The sequence below is a fragment of the Carettochelys insculpta genome, chromosome 20, assembly GCF_033958435.1.
Source record: "Carettochelys insculpta isolate YL-2023 chromosome 20, ASM3395843v1, whole genome shotgun sequence".
NCBI lineage: Eukaryota > Metazoa > Chordata > Testudines > Carettochelyidae > Carettochelys > Carettochelys insculpta.
Genome location: NC_134156.1, coordinates 6,465,836 through 6,487,132, shown reverse-complemented (window position 1 = coordinate 6,487,132; position 21,297 = coordinate 6,465,836). Strand labels below are relative to the sequence as shown.

The 21,297-nt window shown below is 49.4% G+C and overlaps 1 protein-coding gene across 2 annotated transcripts in view; it reads left to right on the top strand.

The window, feature by feature from the left end:
* Nucleotides 1–21,297, top strand: part of MGAT5B (alpha-1,6-mannosylglycoprotein 6-beta-N-acetylglucosaminyltransferase B) — a 245,128-nt gene that overhangs the window by 188,991 nt on the left and 34,840 nt on the right. For both annotated transcript variants that reach the window (XM_075014932.1, XM_075014933.1), the window contains 3 exons: nucleotides 5,370–5,501; nucleotides 9,268–9,401; nucleotides 13,554–13,684. In XM_075014932.1, coding sequence (XP_074871033.1) covers nucleotides 5,370–5,501; nucleotides 9,268–9,401; nucleotides 13,554–13,684 — 397 coding nt within the window. The remainder of the gene's footprint in view (nucleotides 1–5,369; nucleotides 5,502–9,267; nucleotides 9,402–13,553; nucleotides 13,685–21,297) is intronic.

Below are 21,297 nucleotides of genomic sequence, written 5' to 3'. Positions count from 1 at the left end.
GTACTCTGGGAGGAGCATAGATCATCTGCAAGTCTTCTCCACTTCACTCTGTCTCAGGACAAAACTACTAGCTGACCCCAGGAGTATCCCAGTTGTTGTCCTTCATTCTCAGTAGATCATCGCCATGTTGTCTGGGGTCTTCCTCCATCAGAGAGCTTGACAGAATATGCTGGATGATCATTTTCTGAGAGTGTGGCCCAGCCATCTCCATTTTCTTCTCTTGATTTGAACATCAAGTGGTTCTTGCCCTGCTCTGTTCCAAACCTCCTCACTTGTGAGCAAATCTTGCCATTTGATGTGAAGGACGTACCTCAGGCATCTGTTTATGAATGTCTGTAGCTTGTGATTTGAAGACTTTTTAGGACTAGAGCTGGTGATTATATTAGATTAAATTAATTTGCCAAAAATGCATTGGGGGGAGGTCCACCAAAACAAATCATGAGCTCAGACTGAGTTTGGCAAATGTTTTCACCTTCACGCACCCTCCCCGAAACCAACAGTTCGCAAATGTCGAAACAATGTATAGAGAAATATCAAACAGATCCATTTCAAACTGATGCTTTAACAGAAATACTATTTGAATGGACATTCTAAATGTTTCATTCAATCCAAGAAAAAGTCATTTGGGGAGGGGGAAGGGTCTTTTCCTTAAGGAAAAATGAACAAATTCAGTTGCAGTTAGAAACTAAATGATGGTTGGGTTTGGTGGGAGAGAGGGGTTGGTGTTTGCATTTTTTAGGGGGGAGGAATATTTTTGATAAACTCTAATGAGGACTAAACAACAGTTACATCCCATTCATGCCCTGGAAGGTAGGCTAGATGGTCGATTAATCCCTTCTGGTCTTAAAAACTTCAGTCGTGCATAGCTTTTGTCTTGATTCTCTGCGCAAGGATGTGTTTCCCAATGGTAGAGAGAAAAGAGCCTGATTTTTGCCTTCAGGCATATCAATATCAGTCATAAATCTCACCACCAAAGTTAGTGCCTAAAGCTCAGAGCAGAACCAGGCTCCAAAAGGAGAAATGTGCTGCCTTTCAGAAGAACCACTGGTCAACATTGCAGCTAAAATTGGCATGATGCTAGAGTTGCAAGCAATCCTTATGCATCTGGGGGCCAAGTGGAGACTCAGTTTAGTCCGAAAAGTTGTGTAACCTGTATTTTTCTTTTCCAGTATTGATTTAGAAATGTGAATCTTTCTTTCTCGGCCGAGAGTTGCATGCATTTGTGTTGTTCACACTTAATTATCCATGGTGGCTCATGTAATTCTTATGGATGCAGCTCTCATATATTGTAGGTCATGGAGTTATCTGCTGAAGCAAGTGTTGAATTATGGCGGCAGTCCTGGGCAGAGGGAGATAAATGTTGTCTTGCTGCTCTTTGATACCGATAACCTTTATGTCTCTCCGCCATGGTCTCTCTGATTATTTCCATTTGTCACAGTCCAACTAGTTTTTAATGTGTAGTAATAGAGATGTAGAGCAGTTGTAATATAACAGTTCTTTGCACTTAAGTTGCACTAGTGCTCATGATAATCACACTTAGCATTTACTGTGCTCTTTATCTGAGGATCTCAAAGCAGTTTACAAGGAGGGTAAGAACCATTATCCCAATTTCATGACTCTCTGTCTCACTAGGACCTTGTAAAACTTCCACCACAGGAAGATCTACACACCTCCCATGGGTTTAGGGAATTTCTTTCTTCTTCCCACCTTCTTAAAAGGGAATTCTTATTATCCCTGTTTGAGAGATGGGAAGTTGGGCAGTGTAACGAGGTTAACAACATGTCACAAAGCAGGGGGTTGGCAGCAGAGCCAGGACCAAATCCCAGCTCCCCTCATTCACTGGGCAGTGTTCTAGAGGGGACGTATTTTCATCTTCCTGAATTCTGGGTACATCTGAATGTGTCAACAGAGACCTCCATTGGTCCGTGTCTTTTGCACCAGTGCAGTGGAGATGTAAAACTCCCATAAATGGAATGGTAATGATCGTCCCCCTCGTGGGATTAGTGTAAATGACTGCACAGTGCACAGGACAATGGAGAATGTCTTTTATAGAGACACTAATGGAAACAATAGGACTGGAGAAGCAATTCTTTTCCCAAATGCGTGACTATGCAACCAAATTAAATTTCAGATTGTCAGTACATCTGAATTTCTTCCTTTAAATTCAGCTCAGCTCTAGGGAGCATTTTTCATCCAAGACTCCCCAAGAACTGTATGGACTTTAATAACACCCACTTTACCCTTTGGAGCTATCACTGGGTTAGATACTCTTAAAGTTAGGGGTAATGGACACACAAGTGCTTAAAATACTGAATAAGCTGGTGACAAAGCAGGGAATGGAACCCAGGAGACCTAGGAGCTACGTTGTGCTACACTTGTCGGAAACGGTGCTTTATTCCAGGATTAGCTCCTTTGACTTCAGTGGGACATTGGCTGAGGTCAGGTTCCAATATTGCCGTGGAGGGAAGGGGCTCATTGTATTGGCCCAGGAGAGACAGTCCCGGCTGCAAAATGCCAGCTCTGTAAGCAGACAAGACAGAGAGAAGTGAAGCGATGCTCATTAAGTAACCCAGCAGGTCAGTGACGGAGCTGAGCTCAGATCCCAAGTCAATTAAGCCCTAGTCCAGGGTGCTCCCTCAGAACAGCATGAGCGAGAGCCTCTCTTAGCCAGTAGACAGTGCCTCTCCTTCAGTGCGACTGGAACCTAGCTAATCTGAGCAACCGTTAAGTGCTGATCCCACAGGTCAGATAAGTGATGAGATCAAGGGTGCACATGTGTCTGAAAGCTTGGCCATTCTGTATAGATTAGCCCCAAGCTTCCCATTTACCTTAGTGCCTCTGAATGGAGGACTGGGGTTTTGTGCTTGGCCCTCCCTCACAAGTTTCATTTTGAGCCTAGGGACTGTGATGCTAGATTGGCAGGTATGTATGAGAGTGCTGGGAAAGCTCTTGCAGGCCATTATAACGCTCCAGATTTGGTGTCTGACCCTCTCCTTCTTGCTTTATTTATGTATCTTCTTGGGACGGCTCTTAGTGATAAGAGCCTCTCCAAGCCTGTCGTCTCCTCCATCAGCCACTTAGGGCAAAATTGCCCATAGAAGTGAACCTAAATTACAAGTGATAAAACTAGAGCCTATTCCATCTACAGATGACCCCGTCTGTTCAGCGCCGAGCTAAAGCGTATATTCTTTGTGACAAGAGCAATGAAGCCATTCTAAGCATTTATCTGCAGCTAAGTCACCTTAAATTGAAAATCCTTGTTTTTGCTGGCTTTGGAGTGGCCCTTCATTAATTCATTCTACGCTTCAGATCTGCACTTAGAAGTGAGGCTGACGTGGCTGTGGTGCTCAGGGTGTGAAAAATTCAAACCCGTGAGCAGCATAGCTGCACGAGGCTAGCCTCTGATAGGCCATGGCTAGGCAATGGAAGAATGCTTCCAATGATCTACCTACCGCCACTCAGCAAGGTGGATTAGGTGTAACAACAGGAGGACCCCTTCCTTCTCTGTAGGAAGTACCTACACCAGCAGATCCTTGCCCACCAGCTGACATACAGCTGCAATCCAGCTGGGCAGTGTGTTAAAGGCCAGCTGGTGGGCCAGGATCTGCCAGGTTCTCAGCTGCCCGGTCTAGGCTCCTCTGCTGTCCAGAGCAGTGGGATCAGGGCTGCTGGCCCTGTCTGTGTGATGGGAGTCCAGGGTCCAGGCTGTTGGCCCATCCTCCAGCTCCCCGTGTGGTTGGGGGCCACAGCTCTGGGTAACCTCCCAGCCTTTCAAGTCCTGGGGTCTGAGGCAACTGTGCAGTGGGGCTCCTGGGTCAGGGAAGCTGCCTGGCCACGAGCAGCTGGTGCGCCACGCGTGGCAGGAGTCCCGAGCCACCGTGCAGCAAGGGTCTGGGGCAGTAGCTGGCCAGTCTCTGGTGAAGTCCAGGGTCTAGTGTTGAGTTCTGGGCTGCCTCTGCCCAGCGGCCCAGCCCCTGTGACCCACGTAACACATTGCCACCCACAATGTGTAATTAGCTGAGAACCACTGGTCTACACTATAACAGTACAGCAGCACAGCGGCACAGGAGGCTAGGCAGGGGCATGGCCTAATGGTGGCTCAGTCAGGGCCAGTGCTCTAGGACAATGCTTGATCTACTTGCTTCTTAGACAGGTTTATGCTAGCAGGCCCGGTCACATTTGGGATTCTCACACCAAGGATCCTTCTCACTACAGGAGCCAGGCACAAACCCTTGGTAGAAGGGACAGCAGTGCCCTAAGGTACAAGCCATACATACCAAAAGAGGAGAGATGGCCTACAGGCCATCCCTCATGTTGGCCTGCAGAGATCTCTGATCAGAGAATGGAGTGTGTGTTGCACCCTCTTGTGGCAGCTATTAAGAGACCAGGTCAGAATATTTTCATCACGAATTCTTCCATCAGACGCTGCTATTTTGACAAAACTAAATTTTTTCAAAATCATTGATTTCAATGACATTCTTGTTTAGGAAGAAAGGCTGGTATTTTTTTTTAATGTTGAAATGTCCGATTTGACATTTTTCGGAAGAAAAAGTTTTGATTTTTCGTTTTGAACAGCTTTTCCTTTCACAGCTTCTGTTCTTCTGTAGTTTTTTAAAAGTTTTAAAAGATACAAAATTTAAATCCAGTTTCTGAGACACCCCAAACTAACAAAAATGGAGATTTAATTTCTGGAAAAGATTCACAGTGTTGGCGTTTTGTCCCAATTTTGGATGAAATTCTTAGTCTCTCCCCCCCGCACCCCCAAAAAAAACAAAACAAAAACAAAAACCAAATCAAACCAAACCAAAAAAAACCTCTCATTTTTTTGCTGGCCGGAGCAGCTCTAGTTGCTGAATACTTCACCAGTACAAGGTCTTCTTTAGCCCCCAAACTAGCGTTAAAATGGGAATGAAATTGTGCCTAGGTCTCTAGAGGAGGCAGTTTCACTCACTCCCAGGATGATTTCAGTAACACAAATCGGACTTCTCTGGTTTGGAGTTTTAGAGGCTGTATAAGCAGGTGCTGGCTTATTCCCCCATCCACACTCCCAGTGCTGAGCAAACTCTCCGCCCTACTTTTCAGGATAGCTGGTACGTTCCTGACATCACACGGGAAATGCAAACCCCAGGCTTCTGCACTTCCCAGAGGACATCCTAAGAGCAGTTCAGCCCATACAAGCACCTGGGGAGATGTCCAAGTGAGGATCATGGGGGAGAGGCCCCAGGGGTAATGTGATTAAAGTGGAGTTCAAGACATCAGGGAAGGAGCCAGCTGATGGCACCTCTGAATGACATGTCAGGGAAATGGGTGTGTGGCTATTGAAAGGGTTAATACTGTATGACTGATCAACCCTTCCTGGTTCTCTTCAGTAATTTAGGGGTGCCTCCAGGGCGGGGCAATTGTCCTTTGACCTTCCCTTTGCCCTTTGACCTCATTTACACTGATTACCATGGCCTCCAGCAAATGAAGCAACACATGGGGCTCTCCTTTAAGAAATACAGGTAAGAAAAGAATCACTTTTCCTCTTTGCTTCTAGTTTTGCTTGTTTTCATTCACTAGTGGCCAGGAAAACCCTGGGCTAGAGGGCACATGCTGTGACCTGGGATTTTGCCAACTTCATCACACAGCTCTGCCAGTAGCTTGCAACTCGCCCTGCAGCTGCAGTCCGGGGGGCCCACACCCACAGCTTTGCCAGCGCATCCTGCCCTGTGCTGCCCCAGCCCAATACAACTCTGCCCGTGCAGCTCACCCCATGCTTTTCCAGTCATCACCTTGCCTGGTGCTTCACGCTAATGCAGCAGCCCTGTGCCTAAACCGATGATAGTTCTCCACAGGGCTCAGACACAGCCGAGGATGAGACAGCTCTTGAAGTAAATCTGACTCCATGCAAGATTTGAACCCAAATTCCTGGAGGCGTCTCCCTGAGCTCCCTTCCTTCTCTCTCTCTGCTCTCTTTTCGCGGTAAGACCAACCCAAACTCCCTGACCTTGCCACTTTCTCTCCCTGTACTCTTGCTGAGCCTCCCATAAATCTGCAGCAAATCCTGAGGAGGTGTCCAGGCTTTTGGCTCCAGCCTTGTTTACGTGCACAGTGCTGGCAGCTGGTAAATTGCCCAGAGAGCTGCCTCAGTGCTGTTCAGAACGCGCCCGGGAAAACGGGAGCACAGCCTCTCCTTGCGTGGTCTTGAGATCAGACCTAACTGCAAAGCTCTGGAAGAGGGAAGCAAACCCCCTTGGGAAGAGGGGTGCAGGTGTGAATTGTTTGTGTGTACGCTGCAGGTGGAATCTGCCAACACCGTCATGGGACAAAGACATCTTTGTGTATTTGCAGGAAAGACCTCCCCCAACCTTCCCCCAAGCCCATTTCCTCCCTTCCTCTTTGCCATTAGGAGAGATGTCACCCTCCCAAGGTACATCAGCAGCCTGCAAAATGTGTGATTTAACTTATCACCAATCCTTCTGCTATTTATTAAGTTTTTGTCCATCCCTTCTACTGCCGTACCTGGTTTTATGAGAGGGGGAAATGACGGGGTCTGTTTACTGGTTTTGTTATCAATGCCTTGGCTTTCAGTGCGCCTCTTGGTTTTGCTCCTCTTGCTTCCCACATTCTCTTTTCTTCCCACCCCTTGCTGGGGTGATGCCGACCTCAGCACTCCTGATGTATCTGGGAAAGCATTAAAATGTCTCCAGGACAGATCACCCTTTCCCAATATTGCGGGAGAGAAAAATTTGAAATGGGGAATAGCTTCTTGCAACAGGGAGCCGTGAATCTCTCCTCTCCAGAAGGGGCATTTAGGATATTTCTTTCCCCTTCTGCTCAGTATTCCATCTTGGCTTGACTTCCCTTTTGAACTAATGCTGGTGCTAGTTCTCTGTGGGTCTGATGGTACAGGTTGAACCTCTTTAATTGGGAACGCTCTTGTCCAGCAACATCCATAATCCAGCATGATTTTAGCTAGCCGGATGACCACTTATCATGTGTGTGGCCAAGGGTCCCATGGTCCCATACACTTTCTTTCCAGCCACCAGTCCTGGCTCTCAGTGTTCTGTGCTGTTCTTCAGCGGTAATTTACCCCTTACTGTCTTCTAAGAACCCAGTGAGCTGTGGAAGTGTTGGTAGTGTGCTAGAGCAATAGTTGTTGAGCTGTACACCTAGGAGATACAATCGTGAGCCAGCCCATCTAGTCTGGTATCCAGTCTCTGACAGTGGCCAACACCAGATGTGTCAGCAAGTGTAAAATCCTTAGAATAGATCATTGGTCAATACCATCTCTATGGTAACGCTTCTTCCTGCCCCGGTCTATTAATGGTTACTTATGTCCTGAAGCATGTGTCTACCTTGTACATTTTTGCCCTGAGTGCAAATATTCTTATTATTCATATAAATATTGAACAGTCTTTAAAAAAACACTCTTAGCCTCTTTGCTGCATTACTATCTGGTTGCAATGAGTTCCACAGGTTAACTCTGAGGTAAATTTGAAGAACAAACAGCTGCCTCATTGAAGCTCCCAATCCAGCTCCTCGAGTGAGAGGGACAATGCCTGTTCCGTGGTTTTCACAACGCTCTGTCCACGTGGCAGCATATTCGGCCAGCAAAGGCACTCGCTCAGGATGGAAACATGACACCAGCAAGACACATTCGCACTGGTTTATCGGTGGTCCTGTGTTTGGCTGCTGGGAGTGCCCACCACCGCCCAGAAAGAGACGGCGCAGTGGAGAGAATAAGCAGCGGGCTCTGAAGGGGGGTAGTTCCATTGATGCTTCCGCCGTGTGCCAGGGGAGGTGCAAAGCCCCCTGGTGCTGCACTGAGACACGGCAGGTCAGCATTGCCCCTAGCTCAGGCATGCAGCTAAAGGCCACACCGAGCACAGCGGGTAATGACAACCAAAGTCTATGGGCAGAAGAGCATTTGGGATCCAGGACTGGACCCACAGGGGTCACTGGTCATCATTGGTCTGTGCTGGTGAAGCTGCTTAGGCAAAACTGGTCTGATGCCCATTCGCCTCACACCCAGCTGTAGTCAATGCAATTCATTCACTTCACTGGCACTAACAGTTCCTAAATCACTCTTAGCTGTGAGCATTGGGCCGCCGTCACCTTGTCCCAGGCGCTTCAGCCTGTAAGCAAAGAGTGGGCACCCCCTGCACCCCGGGCCACATCTGGACTTTGATGTCCTGGATCCAGCCACCCAGGCTTGGGGCTCCCCTCCCCAGGATCCAACCCACGGCAGGGTCAGGGGTGTGGAGCCCTGAGCCTCGCTGACCATAGCCAGGAAAGCTGGATTGGACCCGGGCAAGGTGACTGTAGGGGGCAGGAAGCCGCTCCACGTGGTACCACTGCAGTTCCCCCAGCCAGGGTAAGGTGAGGGGAAAGGGGAACAGCTGCACTGCCTGGAGGCTTTAGCCTCTTGCTCTGATTGGTTGGAATTCTAGCCAGTCAGAGCAGCAGAGGGCAGTGCCTGGGAGTGGGGGTGCAGAGCCAAGTGTGGCAGGGGGTGGGGGCGTTTGCTCCACACTGTCGCCCAGACCTTGTGCCCCTTGACTGCTCCTGCCTGCCTCCCTCCAATACCCCTCACCCCAGCCTAACCCCTCCTCCCTATACCCCGCACTCCCAGCCCACCCCTCCCAGTCAGACCCCCACCCCTCTCCTGAACCCCCTCTGGCCCAGACCTCCCAATTCCCAGCCCATTTCTGCACCCTCCCAGCTGCCCAGCTCCCAAACTCCAAGCCCACTTCCTGGCAGCCCCCTCTGACACTAACACCCCTCGTTTTTGGCCCCACCCCAGAGCCTAGAGGTGTTACCAGCCCTGGCGCGCCTCAGCTCTGGGGCTGGCAGGTGAGGGACCACGTCAGTGAGGGTTGGGGGTTTGGGTTTGTTTGATTTTTTTGCTTTTCACTTGTGTGGCCCCCACCTCTGCTTTGGGCCTGTGCTTTTCCCTTCAACCAAGCCTTTGGCATTCAAACACACAGCGCTACTCCAGGGCAGCGCTGGCTTGGGCGTTCTGTCATCCCATGGGTTTGCATTTGAGCTACCTGCTGCACAGATGCTAAAAGCAATACTGGGGCACTGGTGTGAGGGGACTGTCCCTGCCTGCGCTGGGTTCTATGACTCTCAGATCTCTTTCAGAGCAGTCCTTCTGCTACATGAGCATCTGCAGTGCTAACAGCCTCTCCTTGCCCTGCTGAGGCTAGAGGGTGAATCTGTAGCTTTGGGCTTTTTGATCTTTGCAGAATATAAGCACTGACCCTTCCTCTCTCACCTGGGCAGGTGTCGCATGCGGGTCATTGATACCTTTGGGACAGAACCAGCCTACAATCTGGAGGAGTACGCCACACTGCATGGCTACCGGACAAACTGGGGGTACTGGAACCTGAATCCCAAGCAGTTCATGACTATGTTTCGTAAGTGACCCTTTGTATGGTAATTGCTTCTCCTGGGGTTTTACTTTTTTTGTATTTGCATATTGGGTGATAGAGCTGAGCAAATTATGGATGTGTTGGCTCAGAGCTCAGACTGGAAAAATAATGTGGTTAGTTTCAAATGAAAGCTGATTGCTTTTCGCCAAAATGAAAATCAACCAACCAAACAAAAAAAAAAAAAACTGTTGAAGTCGAGTAAAATGTTTTGAATTTTGATTCCAAACTTTCCAAAATGAGACATTTTGACATTTTCAAATTTTTGTTTTCAGGACCCTTGCGGTGAAAAATATTTTGACAAATTGAACCCAGATTGGCATATAGTGCCAGTGCCACCAAAAGTGCATGTTCTATTGGACAATTTAAAATGTTTTAATTTCTTGCATTAATTTTATGTTGTGATCGCTAGATTACCCATGCAGGCCAAGGCCAACACACCAAAGGGGCAAATAGGTTCTCGGATGTACCTGAATTACTCTGCCAGTCCACTGCCTAGGTCGCTGCTTCCCCTGCATCCTCCCAAAGCAGCTGTGTTGGATGAGGAAGAAACCCCTAAAATTAGAGTGCTAGAGTAGCTTGGAAAACAGATTTTGATTTGCTCAGAACCCAAAAGCTCAGGTTCACCCCGTTCCCTCTATCAGTTGTCACAAGCTGGAGACTCACATGAGTCCAGTTGACTTGAAAGGAGCGAATTTTCATGCACAATTTTTAGTGTATACCTGCTGGGATGGGCCTTCCGTTTGTACTGGTAAGCAGTTTCTCAGGCACAGACAATACCTTGGTCCCTTAGCCTTTGCCTCCCCATACCCCGCTGTGCCAGAAGGGGCTGGAAAATGTGCCAGCAGGAGAGGTGATCATCTACATGGCCCCTCAGGATGCTCTGTGGCCAGCTGAGGTGTGCATTGACAAGATCTCAAGGGAGCCTCCTTTAGTTCGTCTCATTTAGAGCTACGGTGGCTGCAGTATCAACTGACCTTGAGTCTGGTAAGATGGGGAGATTTTGGGGAGCCTCTGAGCCCTGCAGGAGGTATTGAGGACATTTAGGGTGTCTCTACACAGGAAAGTTATTTTGAAATGACAGCTGCTTTTTGAAATAACTTTGCTAGCATCTACACAAAGCAACTGCTATTTCGAAGTAGCATATGCCTTATTTGGAAATAGGTAAACCTCATTGTTCAAGGGATAGTGTCTATTTCGAAATAGGTTCAGTAGGACTCTCCCCCCACCTCGAGTTATTCATAACTCATATTTTGCGCAAGTTGGGGGGGAACCAGAAACAAGCTCCCCTGGCCTTGCAGGAGCCAGGAAACTGACCAGTGCACCAGTGCTGGCCAGTTTCTCGGCTTGAAGAATGGCAGGGAGCTGGGAACCAGGTATCAGCCTGGCTTCTGGCTCCCCTCCGCTGGCGGAAGCCCGGGGGAAGCTTTGCTGCCACTATTTCAGAATAAGGTTTGCTTTTTCTGGGGCTTCCCTGTAGTGTAGATGCATTATTCTGGAATAATAACGCTAGAATAAGAGATTCTGGAATAACTTTGCTGTGTAGATTCACCCTTAAAGCAGGATTTAGCCAGAAAATAACAGTGCCTAAGTCTGGGACACAAAAGAGATGCTAGGCTTACTACCATGTGGCATTGAACCCAAAGTTAATTTCCCAAGCATGCTGGAGGGGTGCGTACTGCTTCCATCTGACCCTTACCTTGGCAATGTACCCCGAGGAAACTCCTGCTTAATGTGCTCCCTTACTTTAATTAGCTTTAATACTTTACTGTGCCACTCCCACTGTTTTGCTGATTATGTTCTCAATCTGCCCCAGCAATTCCACCCTTCCCGTAGGTTTCAGGAGTGAATGACTTTGCACTGTCACAATCATTTTTTAGCCCAGGGATTCTACAGGGAGATGCCTGAGCTAACTGATCATTCCTCTTGCTGCAGTGGAGACATTTAAGGCTAGAAAACCAAAGCAAGGGGGAAGCATTCTGGAAAGAAGGAATTTGCTATTGTGCAAACATAGCTGCAAGCTGAGGGAGCTGCTGTACCTGGTCCATATTTGGGCAAGCCAGTCTAATGTGAAAAGTATCAGAGGGGTCTCCATGTTAGTCTGTATCTGCAAAAACAACAAGAAGTCCTGTGGCACCTTATACACGAACAAATCTATTGGAGCATCAGCTTTCGTGGGCAAAGACACACTTCATCACATGGTGATGTGAAAGGGGAACTGTACCAACCCAAAGGAAGAGGCCTGGGCTCCTTTCTCTGCCCAAGAATCGGCACTGAGCTCTTATCCTGTGCTTGTCAGCTGTGGTTACCAAGGACGTCAGTCGCATTATCCCCCTTTTAATAGATGGGGAAACTAAGGCACAAGAAAGGACTTGCCCAAGGTCTCACAGCAGCAGAATGGAGCCAACATCTCCTGCATCCCGGTTCAGTGCTCAGTCCCCGAGGGTGTACACCCAGCAGCTTCCACTGAGATTGGGGCCCTGGTGTGCTTGGCACTGTACACACAGAGTAAGGCCAGTCTTTACCCAAAGGCCTCACAGTCTAATAAACAAACAAAGGTATGGTTATTAGCCCCATTTACAGATGGTGGGGGAACTGAGGCACAGAGAGGTTAAGACTCACCCAAGGAAACAGTAGCAGAGCCAGGACTGGAGCCCGGATCTCTAGATTAATGCTTTCATGTCACAAACAGCCTCAGGCTGGGTGGGCATCATACCTCACTCTCTGAGCCCACCACGGCAGCAAGGCCCATTATGTCACAGGTGGGTTCACCAGGGTTATGCCATGAGAAAGGAAGAGCTGAAGCTGCCCCGTTGTGCCCCTAGCAAGCAGGTTAGAGCCACTTTGACCTAAGTAGGCAACGAGCGAGGTGAGAAGGGGGGGCCTTTAACACTGAGGAGCAAAGAGAGAGGTGGGCAGGTAGGTGAAACCCGTGGGGTGTTATTTTCAAACACAGAATTTATTTTCAGTGGAGAGTCACCTCTCTGGAGAAGGCCAGGAGGGATTCTAGAGAAGGGGCTGAGGCTGGTGCTTGAGATTTATCCAATAATTTGCCAAGCGGAAAGGAGCCTGGTTTATCAGCAGTGAGTCTGGTGACCAATCACACACTTCGTGATTCAAATAGTTTTCCCTCTGTCTGGGTATATTCTATCTGGCAGCTTAAAAAGCACCTTATATTTTAAAGAAACCTGCGGGCAGGTCACAGCTCGTATATTTTAATCGCTCCAGTTTTCTTTTTTTATAACACAAGGAACCTTTCAGAATCTCTTCCCTTGACTCCGAATGCCTAGTGGCCTGTGTCTTCGATTGCTTCCAAACGCCTCAAACATTTGTTCTAATCAGCCCTGACTCACATTTCCCGGCTGAACACACCCGAAGACAGCTTGCCCACCCCCCCACTTCCCATTTCTCCTCTGAGAAGGGAGCGCTGAGGGCAGAGCCCACAGCCAGCCCCACCAGCAAGGGACCCAGCATTTCAAAGAGGCGACCGCCAATGCTGTTGCAGCAGCAGTGGCATCTTGGAGCCCCAAACCTCTTTGAAACACCAGGGGAGTAGCTCTCTGCAGCTCCACCTGGCTCTGAGAGCAGAGGAGGGAGGGCCCAGCATTGTGCTCCAGGTGGTACTAAGAGCTGGCTTCCCTCAGCCCCACTCACTCTGTCCCAGGTCCTGTTCCTTCTGGGGTGTGGAGTGGGCCCCCACCCACACCCCACTCCCAGGCCCGTGGTGGCTGTCAGCCCCGCTGCCCTTTGCGATGCTTTGGTGGTTCAGGTGCTCGCCCAGGAAGTAGGGGCTGGGGACACCACTATGGCTGGACTATTACCAGAGAGAAAAGCAGAAGAGGAAAAGGGGAATCCTGCTGCAGTCTGGGAGTTACTTGTAACAGTCATGGAGACAGAGTGTGAATTTCAGCCCTGTGCCTCCATGAGATCAGGGCTCTAATGGGTAGTTAAACTCCCAGCTCCCTGGGATAGGCCCTGGAAATGTTCTCACCTCATCGGAGGCCTCGTTTGGCATAAACAACCTCGGTGGGGAAAGGCTGTGTGCCCCTCAGGCTTTAGGGGGCAGGTCATGGCCTCTGGCCGACCTTGGGGCGCAGGGAAGAGCCAGACCCGTATTTCTTTTCCCCTTGTTTTCTGTAGCTCACACTCCTGACAACTCCTTCATGGGCTTCGTGTCAGAGGAGCTCAACGAGACCGAGCGGCAGTTCATTAAGGCCAACAAAGCGAGCAACATGGCAGTGGTGTATGGGAAGGAAGCCAGCATCTGGAAGGTGGGTGCCTGCACTGACATGGCCAGTCCACAGTAGCAAGCAGATGCCCAGAGGATGGTCCCTGGAGGCAATGGAGCTTTTGGCATTGGTTTCAAAGGAGTCAGAATCCGGGCTCATGTGCATAGACTCCTAGAGATCGGTGCTTAGAAACCCCTAACATGGGCCATTTAATGCACCCGTCTGATTGACTCCTGTAGGATTATTCCCTGAATTATATTGCCTAGTGAGTTGTCCAGTCCACTTCCAACTGCCCCAGCAAAGGAGCTTCTACCCCTTCCCTTGGGAGAGCATTCTATTATCTGAAACTTCCCATGTGGCCAGCCAGGCCTGGACCACCTGTGTTGCAGGGTTTCTTGCAAGTTCTTTTGAGGCAGCCAGCCCTGGCCTCTGTCAGCAGCAAAACACTGGCCTGGATGGACCCACTGGTCTGATCCTTTATAACACTATGGAAGTGAGTGAACCAAATTGAAACAGGATGTGAACCCCAAGCATCTTATAGAATGTCTCAGCTTCCAGCCACAGCACCACTTAAGGCCTGGACCCTCATTGTTCAGGAGCTGAGCTCACAGCCTCAGGTGGTGTGGCTGCCTGCAGGACTGGAAACCTCTGGTGTTCATGCACAGTCAGAGCCAGTCCCTGCCCCAAAGAACTGGCAATCTAAATAGACAGGGCAGATGAGGGGCAGAGGGGGAAGAAAGACTGGAAGTCATTTGTGCCAGCTCATGTAATAGGCTGAGTTCAGGGAGGAACAGAATTCAGGTTTCCAAAGTATTAACCCAGGGCATTAGCCACTATAACATGCTGCCTCTTGTCATCACATGGCAGTAACTTTTAATCACCACCGACATGGATCAGAATAGAGCTTGTGACCTGAGCTGCGTCTACACGTGCACGCTACTTCGAAATAGCGCCCGTCACGTCTACACGTGTTGGGCGCTATTTCGAAGTTGAAATCGACGTTAGGCGGCGAGACGTCGAAGTCGCTAACCCCATGAGGGGATGGGAATAGCGCCCTACTTCGACGTTCAACATCGAAGTAGGGACGTGTAGACGATCCGCGTCCCGCAACATCGAAATAGCGGGGTCCTCCATGGCGGCCATCAGCTGGGGGGTTGAGAGATACTCTCTCTCCAGCCCTTGCGGGGCTCTGTGGTCACCGTGGGCAGCAGCCCTTAGCCCAGGGCTTCTGGCTGCTGCTGCTGCAGCTGGGGGTCCGTGCTGCATATACAGGGTCTGCAACTAGTTGTTGGCTCTGTGTATCTTGCACTGTTTAATGAAAGTGTGTCTGGGAGGGGCCCTTTAAGGGAGCGACTTGCTGTTGAGTGCGCCCCGTGACCCTGTCTGCAGCTGTGCCTGGCTCCCTTATTTCGATGTGTGCTACTTTGGCGTGTAGACGTTCCCTCGCTGTGCCTATTTTGATGTTGGGCTGAGCAACGTCGAAGTTGAACATCGACGTTGCCAGCCCTGGAGGACGTGTAGACGTTATTCATCGAAATAGCCTATTTCGATGTCGCAACATCGAAATAAACTATTTCGAAGTTGGGTGCACGTGTAGACGTAGCCCTGGAGATGCAAAACTCTTTTCCTCTCTGCTGCCCCCTGACTCCCCATTCCAGACCCACTACATCGCTAGGTAGATGAGCAGCATCACCGCAGCCCCTCTCAACAGACAGACACAGCCTCTTAACAGAGGACAGCCGGACTTGTGTGTGCAGCAGTGGCGATGGTTGGTGGTGGGGGTTGTGCCAGCTCCACCCTCTTTTATCTGGAGTATATTCCATGATTTTGCTTTCATTATCCATAGGCAGTGGCTAATTATAACCTTCCTTGGTTTTATTTCCATGCACCTCCCTGGGATGTTCCAGTTGCAGGTACTGTATTGTGCTGATATATTCTTTTGTGTAACAGTGCATTTCAGACTACATATAAATTATCCATATTAATTGTGTGACTGCAATTGAGCTCACATCATCTGTACGTCAGACCCACTGTGCTACCAGTGAAGCTATGGCTACACTGTGGTTGCTATTTCGAGATACAGTCTGGATAAGGATGTACAATCTAGCACTAAGTAGGGTTGAGTCTATATGGTCGAGTGACTAAGGAGTAGGGGTAGGGGACTGAAGAGATCTGGCTTTGATATTAAATGTTCTGTGTGACCTTGGACAAGCCAGTCCTTTTCTCTTTGCTTCATTCCTCCACCCATCACACGAGGATAATGTTTCCCTCCCATGTAAAGTGACCCGAGGCCTCGAAATGAACAATGCAATGTAAGAGCAAAGTACTACTACTGAGTTGCAGTATTTATGTCTTGCAGACAAGCCAAGTACTTCTGATAAGCACAGGATCAAACACACTCCCTCAAACCGAATTTTGGAAGTTCAGAAGCATTTAAGTAACTGCCCACCCTTTCTCATTAGAGGTCATTTTTCTAGCCTCTGAACTTCCCAGTTCCTTTAGCACCAGGAGCAGAAACACAAGAAAGTAGGAAGGGCCATTTGCATCAGATTTCCAGCTCGGATTTTTAGGCCAGAGCAGTTCAAGTAATTTCTGTGTCAGCTTCTCCAGGCTTGTTTCATCCAAACCTGAACTCAAAACATTTTGAGACTCAGCGCAACTCTGCATTCGAAACACTGGTTGGCTCAGCTGCACTGCTCCTGGGGAAGGTGCTGTGTGCTGAGGGGAGAGTGCCCTGCTGTCAGCTTAATCGCTCCACCTCCACAAGAGGCAGAAGCTGTGTCGGTTTAGGCTGACATAGTGCCAGCGTAGACAGCACTGTCTTTGTCACTCCCCGGGCGATGTAAATTAGATCAGCTTCAGTGAGTCGCAAACCAAAACTGCAGTCCTGTAGCTCTTTAAAGACTAACAAAATGATTTCTTAGGTGATGAGTTTTCGTGGGACAGACCCACTCCATCAGATCTGGAAATGCTGAAGCGGTAGTACAGGTCAGCCCTTGGTCATGGATAGATTTCTGGGTGACAGTGGCTTTTCCTAGGTGTCTCTGCTTCCCAGACTCTGGAATCACCCCATCCACCCTGGGTCGTTGTCTTTAAACTCTGCTCTGAAGTTTGATGTAAAAGGCACCAGGAGATGGGCTCTATGCAAGGTAGTAGAATTCAAGGCATATTTTGTAAAATCTTTAAAACATAGAAGAAGAGATTTTTCTAATAACCAAAAATGTTCACGCCACTCTTGTGCCAGCCGGGAGTGGAGCGTGCCCTCTTTTCTCAAGTGTTACTTTGGTCGTAGGAATACAGCAAACGGTGAGACCACCAGTGGCAGGAGTTCAGCAGCCCGTCCCTACTCCAGATAGCACTTACCTTCGTGCCTAATGCTAACAACATGCTTGAGCGCTTTGATGAATAGTGAGGGGCTGATGCCTATGCTTGAATGCTTTGCTGAAGTGGGCTCACAGAAGGCCAGGCAGGACTTGGCTTGCAGTTGCCAAGTATGAGCTGTCCCTGGATGCTTCAGGGGTTTCTGGTATGAGCTCTGCATGGTGGGATGGCTGTTGGGCTAGCTCCTCAGGTGGTGTCAGTGTGCATCTGGCTCATTATTGTCAGTATTATAGACAGGGGTGAAAGTGACTTAACATGTCTTACAGGTACTGTACTAGTACAACCCAGGTCCCTGCCAGCTCTTTAAATCGCTCACGGCTGGCCAGTTCTTGCCAGTGGTGCATGCCAGCGTGCACCCGCTCACTTTCACTGCTGATTCCAGAGAGCTGCGTGCGTTGCTGGTGCTCGGTAGTGCTTGGCAGGAGCTTTGTGGTGCAGGGGTATGGGGCACCAGTCCTTTACTTCAGGCCATCTTCATTCCAGTTCTAGCTAGGTTAAGACACGTTTGATGCCCTGAGCAGAGCCCCTTGTGTGATGAGCAATCAGCTCCTAGAAACCCTCCCCAGGACAGCGTAGAGTGTCAGAGTCCAGGAACTGTGGGAGGGGTGCCGGGGGAACACACACAAGAGCTGCCCAAGCTATTACTGGCTTCTGCCTTTGCTGTCAGACTCTCCCTTCCACGAATGCTACAGCTACTAATCCTTACATGCCCTTTTCTATCTGTCCATGGCAAGGTGCTTTCCAAAGGCTTATGAGTATCACCCCTCTTTTACTGATGGGGAAACTGAGTCACCCCATGAGGCACTGACTTGGCCAAGATAATGAGAGCGGGGATAAAATTATGTTCCTCGTTCAGTCAGCCTGTCAGCCACCCTGCTCTTCTGCGTACCAAAAGACAGCGTCATTTATAAAGCACAGCACACACGCGGCTCCTTCCTCGGTAGGCTTCTGTTGTTTATCACACGTCTGCCCCAGCTATTGCGATGTCGGTAAATACGCCGTTTGGTGTTGCTCATTGTTCACATTGCAAGGCACGAGGATTCTAAATACCTGACGTTCCATTGATCTGTGCCTGGGGAGAAAGATAAAATTGCCAGCAAAGAGCAGGCAGCCTCTTGAGCTGGGAATGCAGCGTGGGAAGAGCTCTGCAATGAGTGTCCAGAGAGATGACACTTTCCCACCACTCTGCGACAGTGAGGCTGGCTCCCAAGAAAGGAGGCAGCTTGGAAGAAGTCTACTGAATGCAGAGGGGTCCCTTTGGGATCCCCTGGCTTTCCTGGGGAATAATATGCCCTGTCTTCGTACTGTGTGGGGGGGAGGGTTTGCTTCAGAATAGCTTTGGACGGATGATGGCTGATGCATACATCCTTCAAGCCAGCACAGGGCTAGTGGGGCCAGAATAGAGGGTGAAGAAAGGGGGAATCTACTGAAAGCAGAAGACTGTGGGGGGGGGGTGTATCTAGGACAGAGAGTTGGATAGGCAGAGAGAGAGTGACACACAGAGAAGGGGAAGCAGCCTTGTGGCCCTGGTAGGGACAGAAGGAGGAGACACTGAGGCCCACGCATGTTCTGTTATTCCCTGAGTTACCAGAGGGTCTGAGGTTCAGAGGGAAGGTGAGCAGGTGGTGAGATGGGGTCTGTGTTACTGACCAGCCCCACTTGCTGGTCATCCTGCAGCAGCATCCTGGCAGAGAATGGAGGCGGGGGAATGCTAGTGTCGAGGGTGGCAGGGAAGGCACAACAAGGGGAGAAGATTCAGCCCTTCTCCAGCTGCAGGTTCAGACTGGAGTGAAGCCCCACCCAGGAGGGTCCCAACCAGGGTGCAGGGTGGTAGCAAGGGGAGCCTGGCATGGGGGGAGAGAGGGCAAGGTGTGGCATAAAGCAGAGCCGCCCCCCAAGAAGAGACACGGAGGAGTGATGCATTGAATCACAGAATCGCAGAATCCCAGGGCTGGAAGGGACCTTAGGAGGTCATCTAGTCCAGCCCCCTGCCCAAAGCAGGATCAACCCCCACTAAGTCATCCCAGCCAGGATCTAATGGGAGGTGCATCTGGGGGGCTCAAGCCCCTGGCTAACCTCCTTTGGGTGGCACCTGAACCCAGTGGCCCAGGCTCCTCTCTCAGAAAAAGTCTGTGTTTGTGGGACCACACAGGATTAGGCTGTGTCTGGGGAAGAACACATTCCTGGGGCCATGTAGTGGCCTGAGCAGCTGAGTACAACTGACTGTCCTGTGGCTCTTCAGACAGTGGGGTGAATAATTGCCATGGAATCCCAGAGCCCCCAGGTCAGGTGGATCAATCAGCAGAGCCTGCCAGGGGTCTTGTAAGTTGGAACAGCTACATGGAAGAGCCTGTGTTCCACATTGTCAGCCAGCAAATTTCACGTCCGCCCATGCCTCTGCCCTCCAGTTGGGTAGAGTGTGGCTGATTTTCTTCTTTTAATGCGGCTGAGAAGTTGTCCTTCCTCCCCGGCTTGTAAAGAGCCTGGAGAGGGAAATAAGCAGAGGAGAGAGATGAGAACGCTGCGGAGTGTAGTGCTGATCGCAGCTGAATTCAAAGGGAAAGCTGTGTCTCTTTTGTTGTTGCTAGCAGGGAAGATAATCTCAGTGAAATCCATGCTCAGAATTCTTGTATGGCACCGTATTGATCTGCAGGGCTATTAGTTTGATAGAGCGATAATGAAGTCCTTAACAGCTCTGCGCAATTCGTAAAGGGTAATGTCGGATGAGCTCCAGGATTTATCAGCCTCATGCCGCCCTCCTCCTTCCCCCCACTCTTCTGAAAAGCCCCATCCATGCTGAAATTTTGCATTCTTGCTGTGAATGCACGTAGATGGAAAACAGATGCCACTCGGCAGCTGAAGTATCTGGTTGCGGGGCTCCCAGGGTGCAGCAGTGACCGCAGGTGTCTGACTGCTTTGTCTTGCTGAAAGCACTGCAGCGAAGAAGGAAGAACTAGTTGAGCTTTTGGTTCAATGACAGGTATCACGTGGTGTAATATTTTCGGTGTTCCAGGCACAGATGACAAAGCCAATCCTGGGTAAATTCGCTTAATACCAGGCCACTTACAGCCCGGGCTGGGACTTCCTTCTCACTGAGGCAAACCAAACCAGCTACAAAAGTACCTCTGCCAGTCCCAGCGGCCAGCCAGAAGCCACACAAGCAAACCCACAGATTCTCCAGCTGCTCTTAGTGCCCAGAGCCAGCAACCCCCTTTACTGAGGTGAGAGGTTGTTAACACCTATTTTACCAAATCAACACAGATCCTTCAGGGCCCCAAAGGGTCCAGCCACAAGCCCAGGTCAATATATACTTAGATCTTACCCAGAACAGCACGCTGGGCTAATCCTTTAGAATCTAAAATCTAAAGGTTTATTAAGAAAGAAAGAAAGAATGAGGTGAGAGAGAAAAGTTGTTAAAGCGATGCATTACCTAGATCAGTTACAGCTTTGATGCAGGATATAGCTGATGGTATATGCTGCTTTCTTGAGAGTCTCTGAAAGTCTATCCTTCTGAGGGATGGGCTGTCAGTCCACTCAGGCTTAGTTCACGAGGGCTGGAGTCTGAAGACATGGTGCTTCTTAGAGTCCTCTTTATACCCTTGCCCATGTGGAGGGAAATGCCTTTTCTCTTCCACAGTGCATACAGGGCCACCTGAGCAGGTGGGCTGCTGTGTCATGTTTCCATTGGCCGCTGAGTTTGCCAGCAAGCCCAGTCCATTTACATAGTATGTGGAATTGGCTCCTGGGCCTTTGTTGTTTAATCCATCATCTTGGCTGGGAAGGTGACCACACCCCCTGTTGTGCACTCTTGGCTCTAGAACATTTCTGATACAGCTATAGAGCCACTATCTATAACTTTACATACAAGCCTGGCACAGATATGTAAGTAACATAAACAGAGCCAGGGCATTACCAGTTTTCATTAGACACCTCACTTGGCCCAAGATTTGGTGCCTTTAAATACCATGGTGACAGAAATGGCTTTCGTATTTAATTTAAAAATCCAGTAACATCACACATGGCTAACTCTGTTGTTTCTACATTGGTCTCTCCATCCAATCTGCCTGTTCCTGTTTGCCGCTCTACGGGGAGGAGAAGGAAAGGATCCTGGGAAGAAAATGAATCGTTTATTTACAGCCCAGATGCTACTTTTTCTTTTTAAAGGCCATTAACCTGTGGAACTCACTGGTGTGGTAGTTTATTAAGGCAAATATCTTTTGATTTTTTCAGAGTATTAGATGCTGTTATGAGTAATAGCACTTTTATTGGGCTCA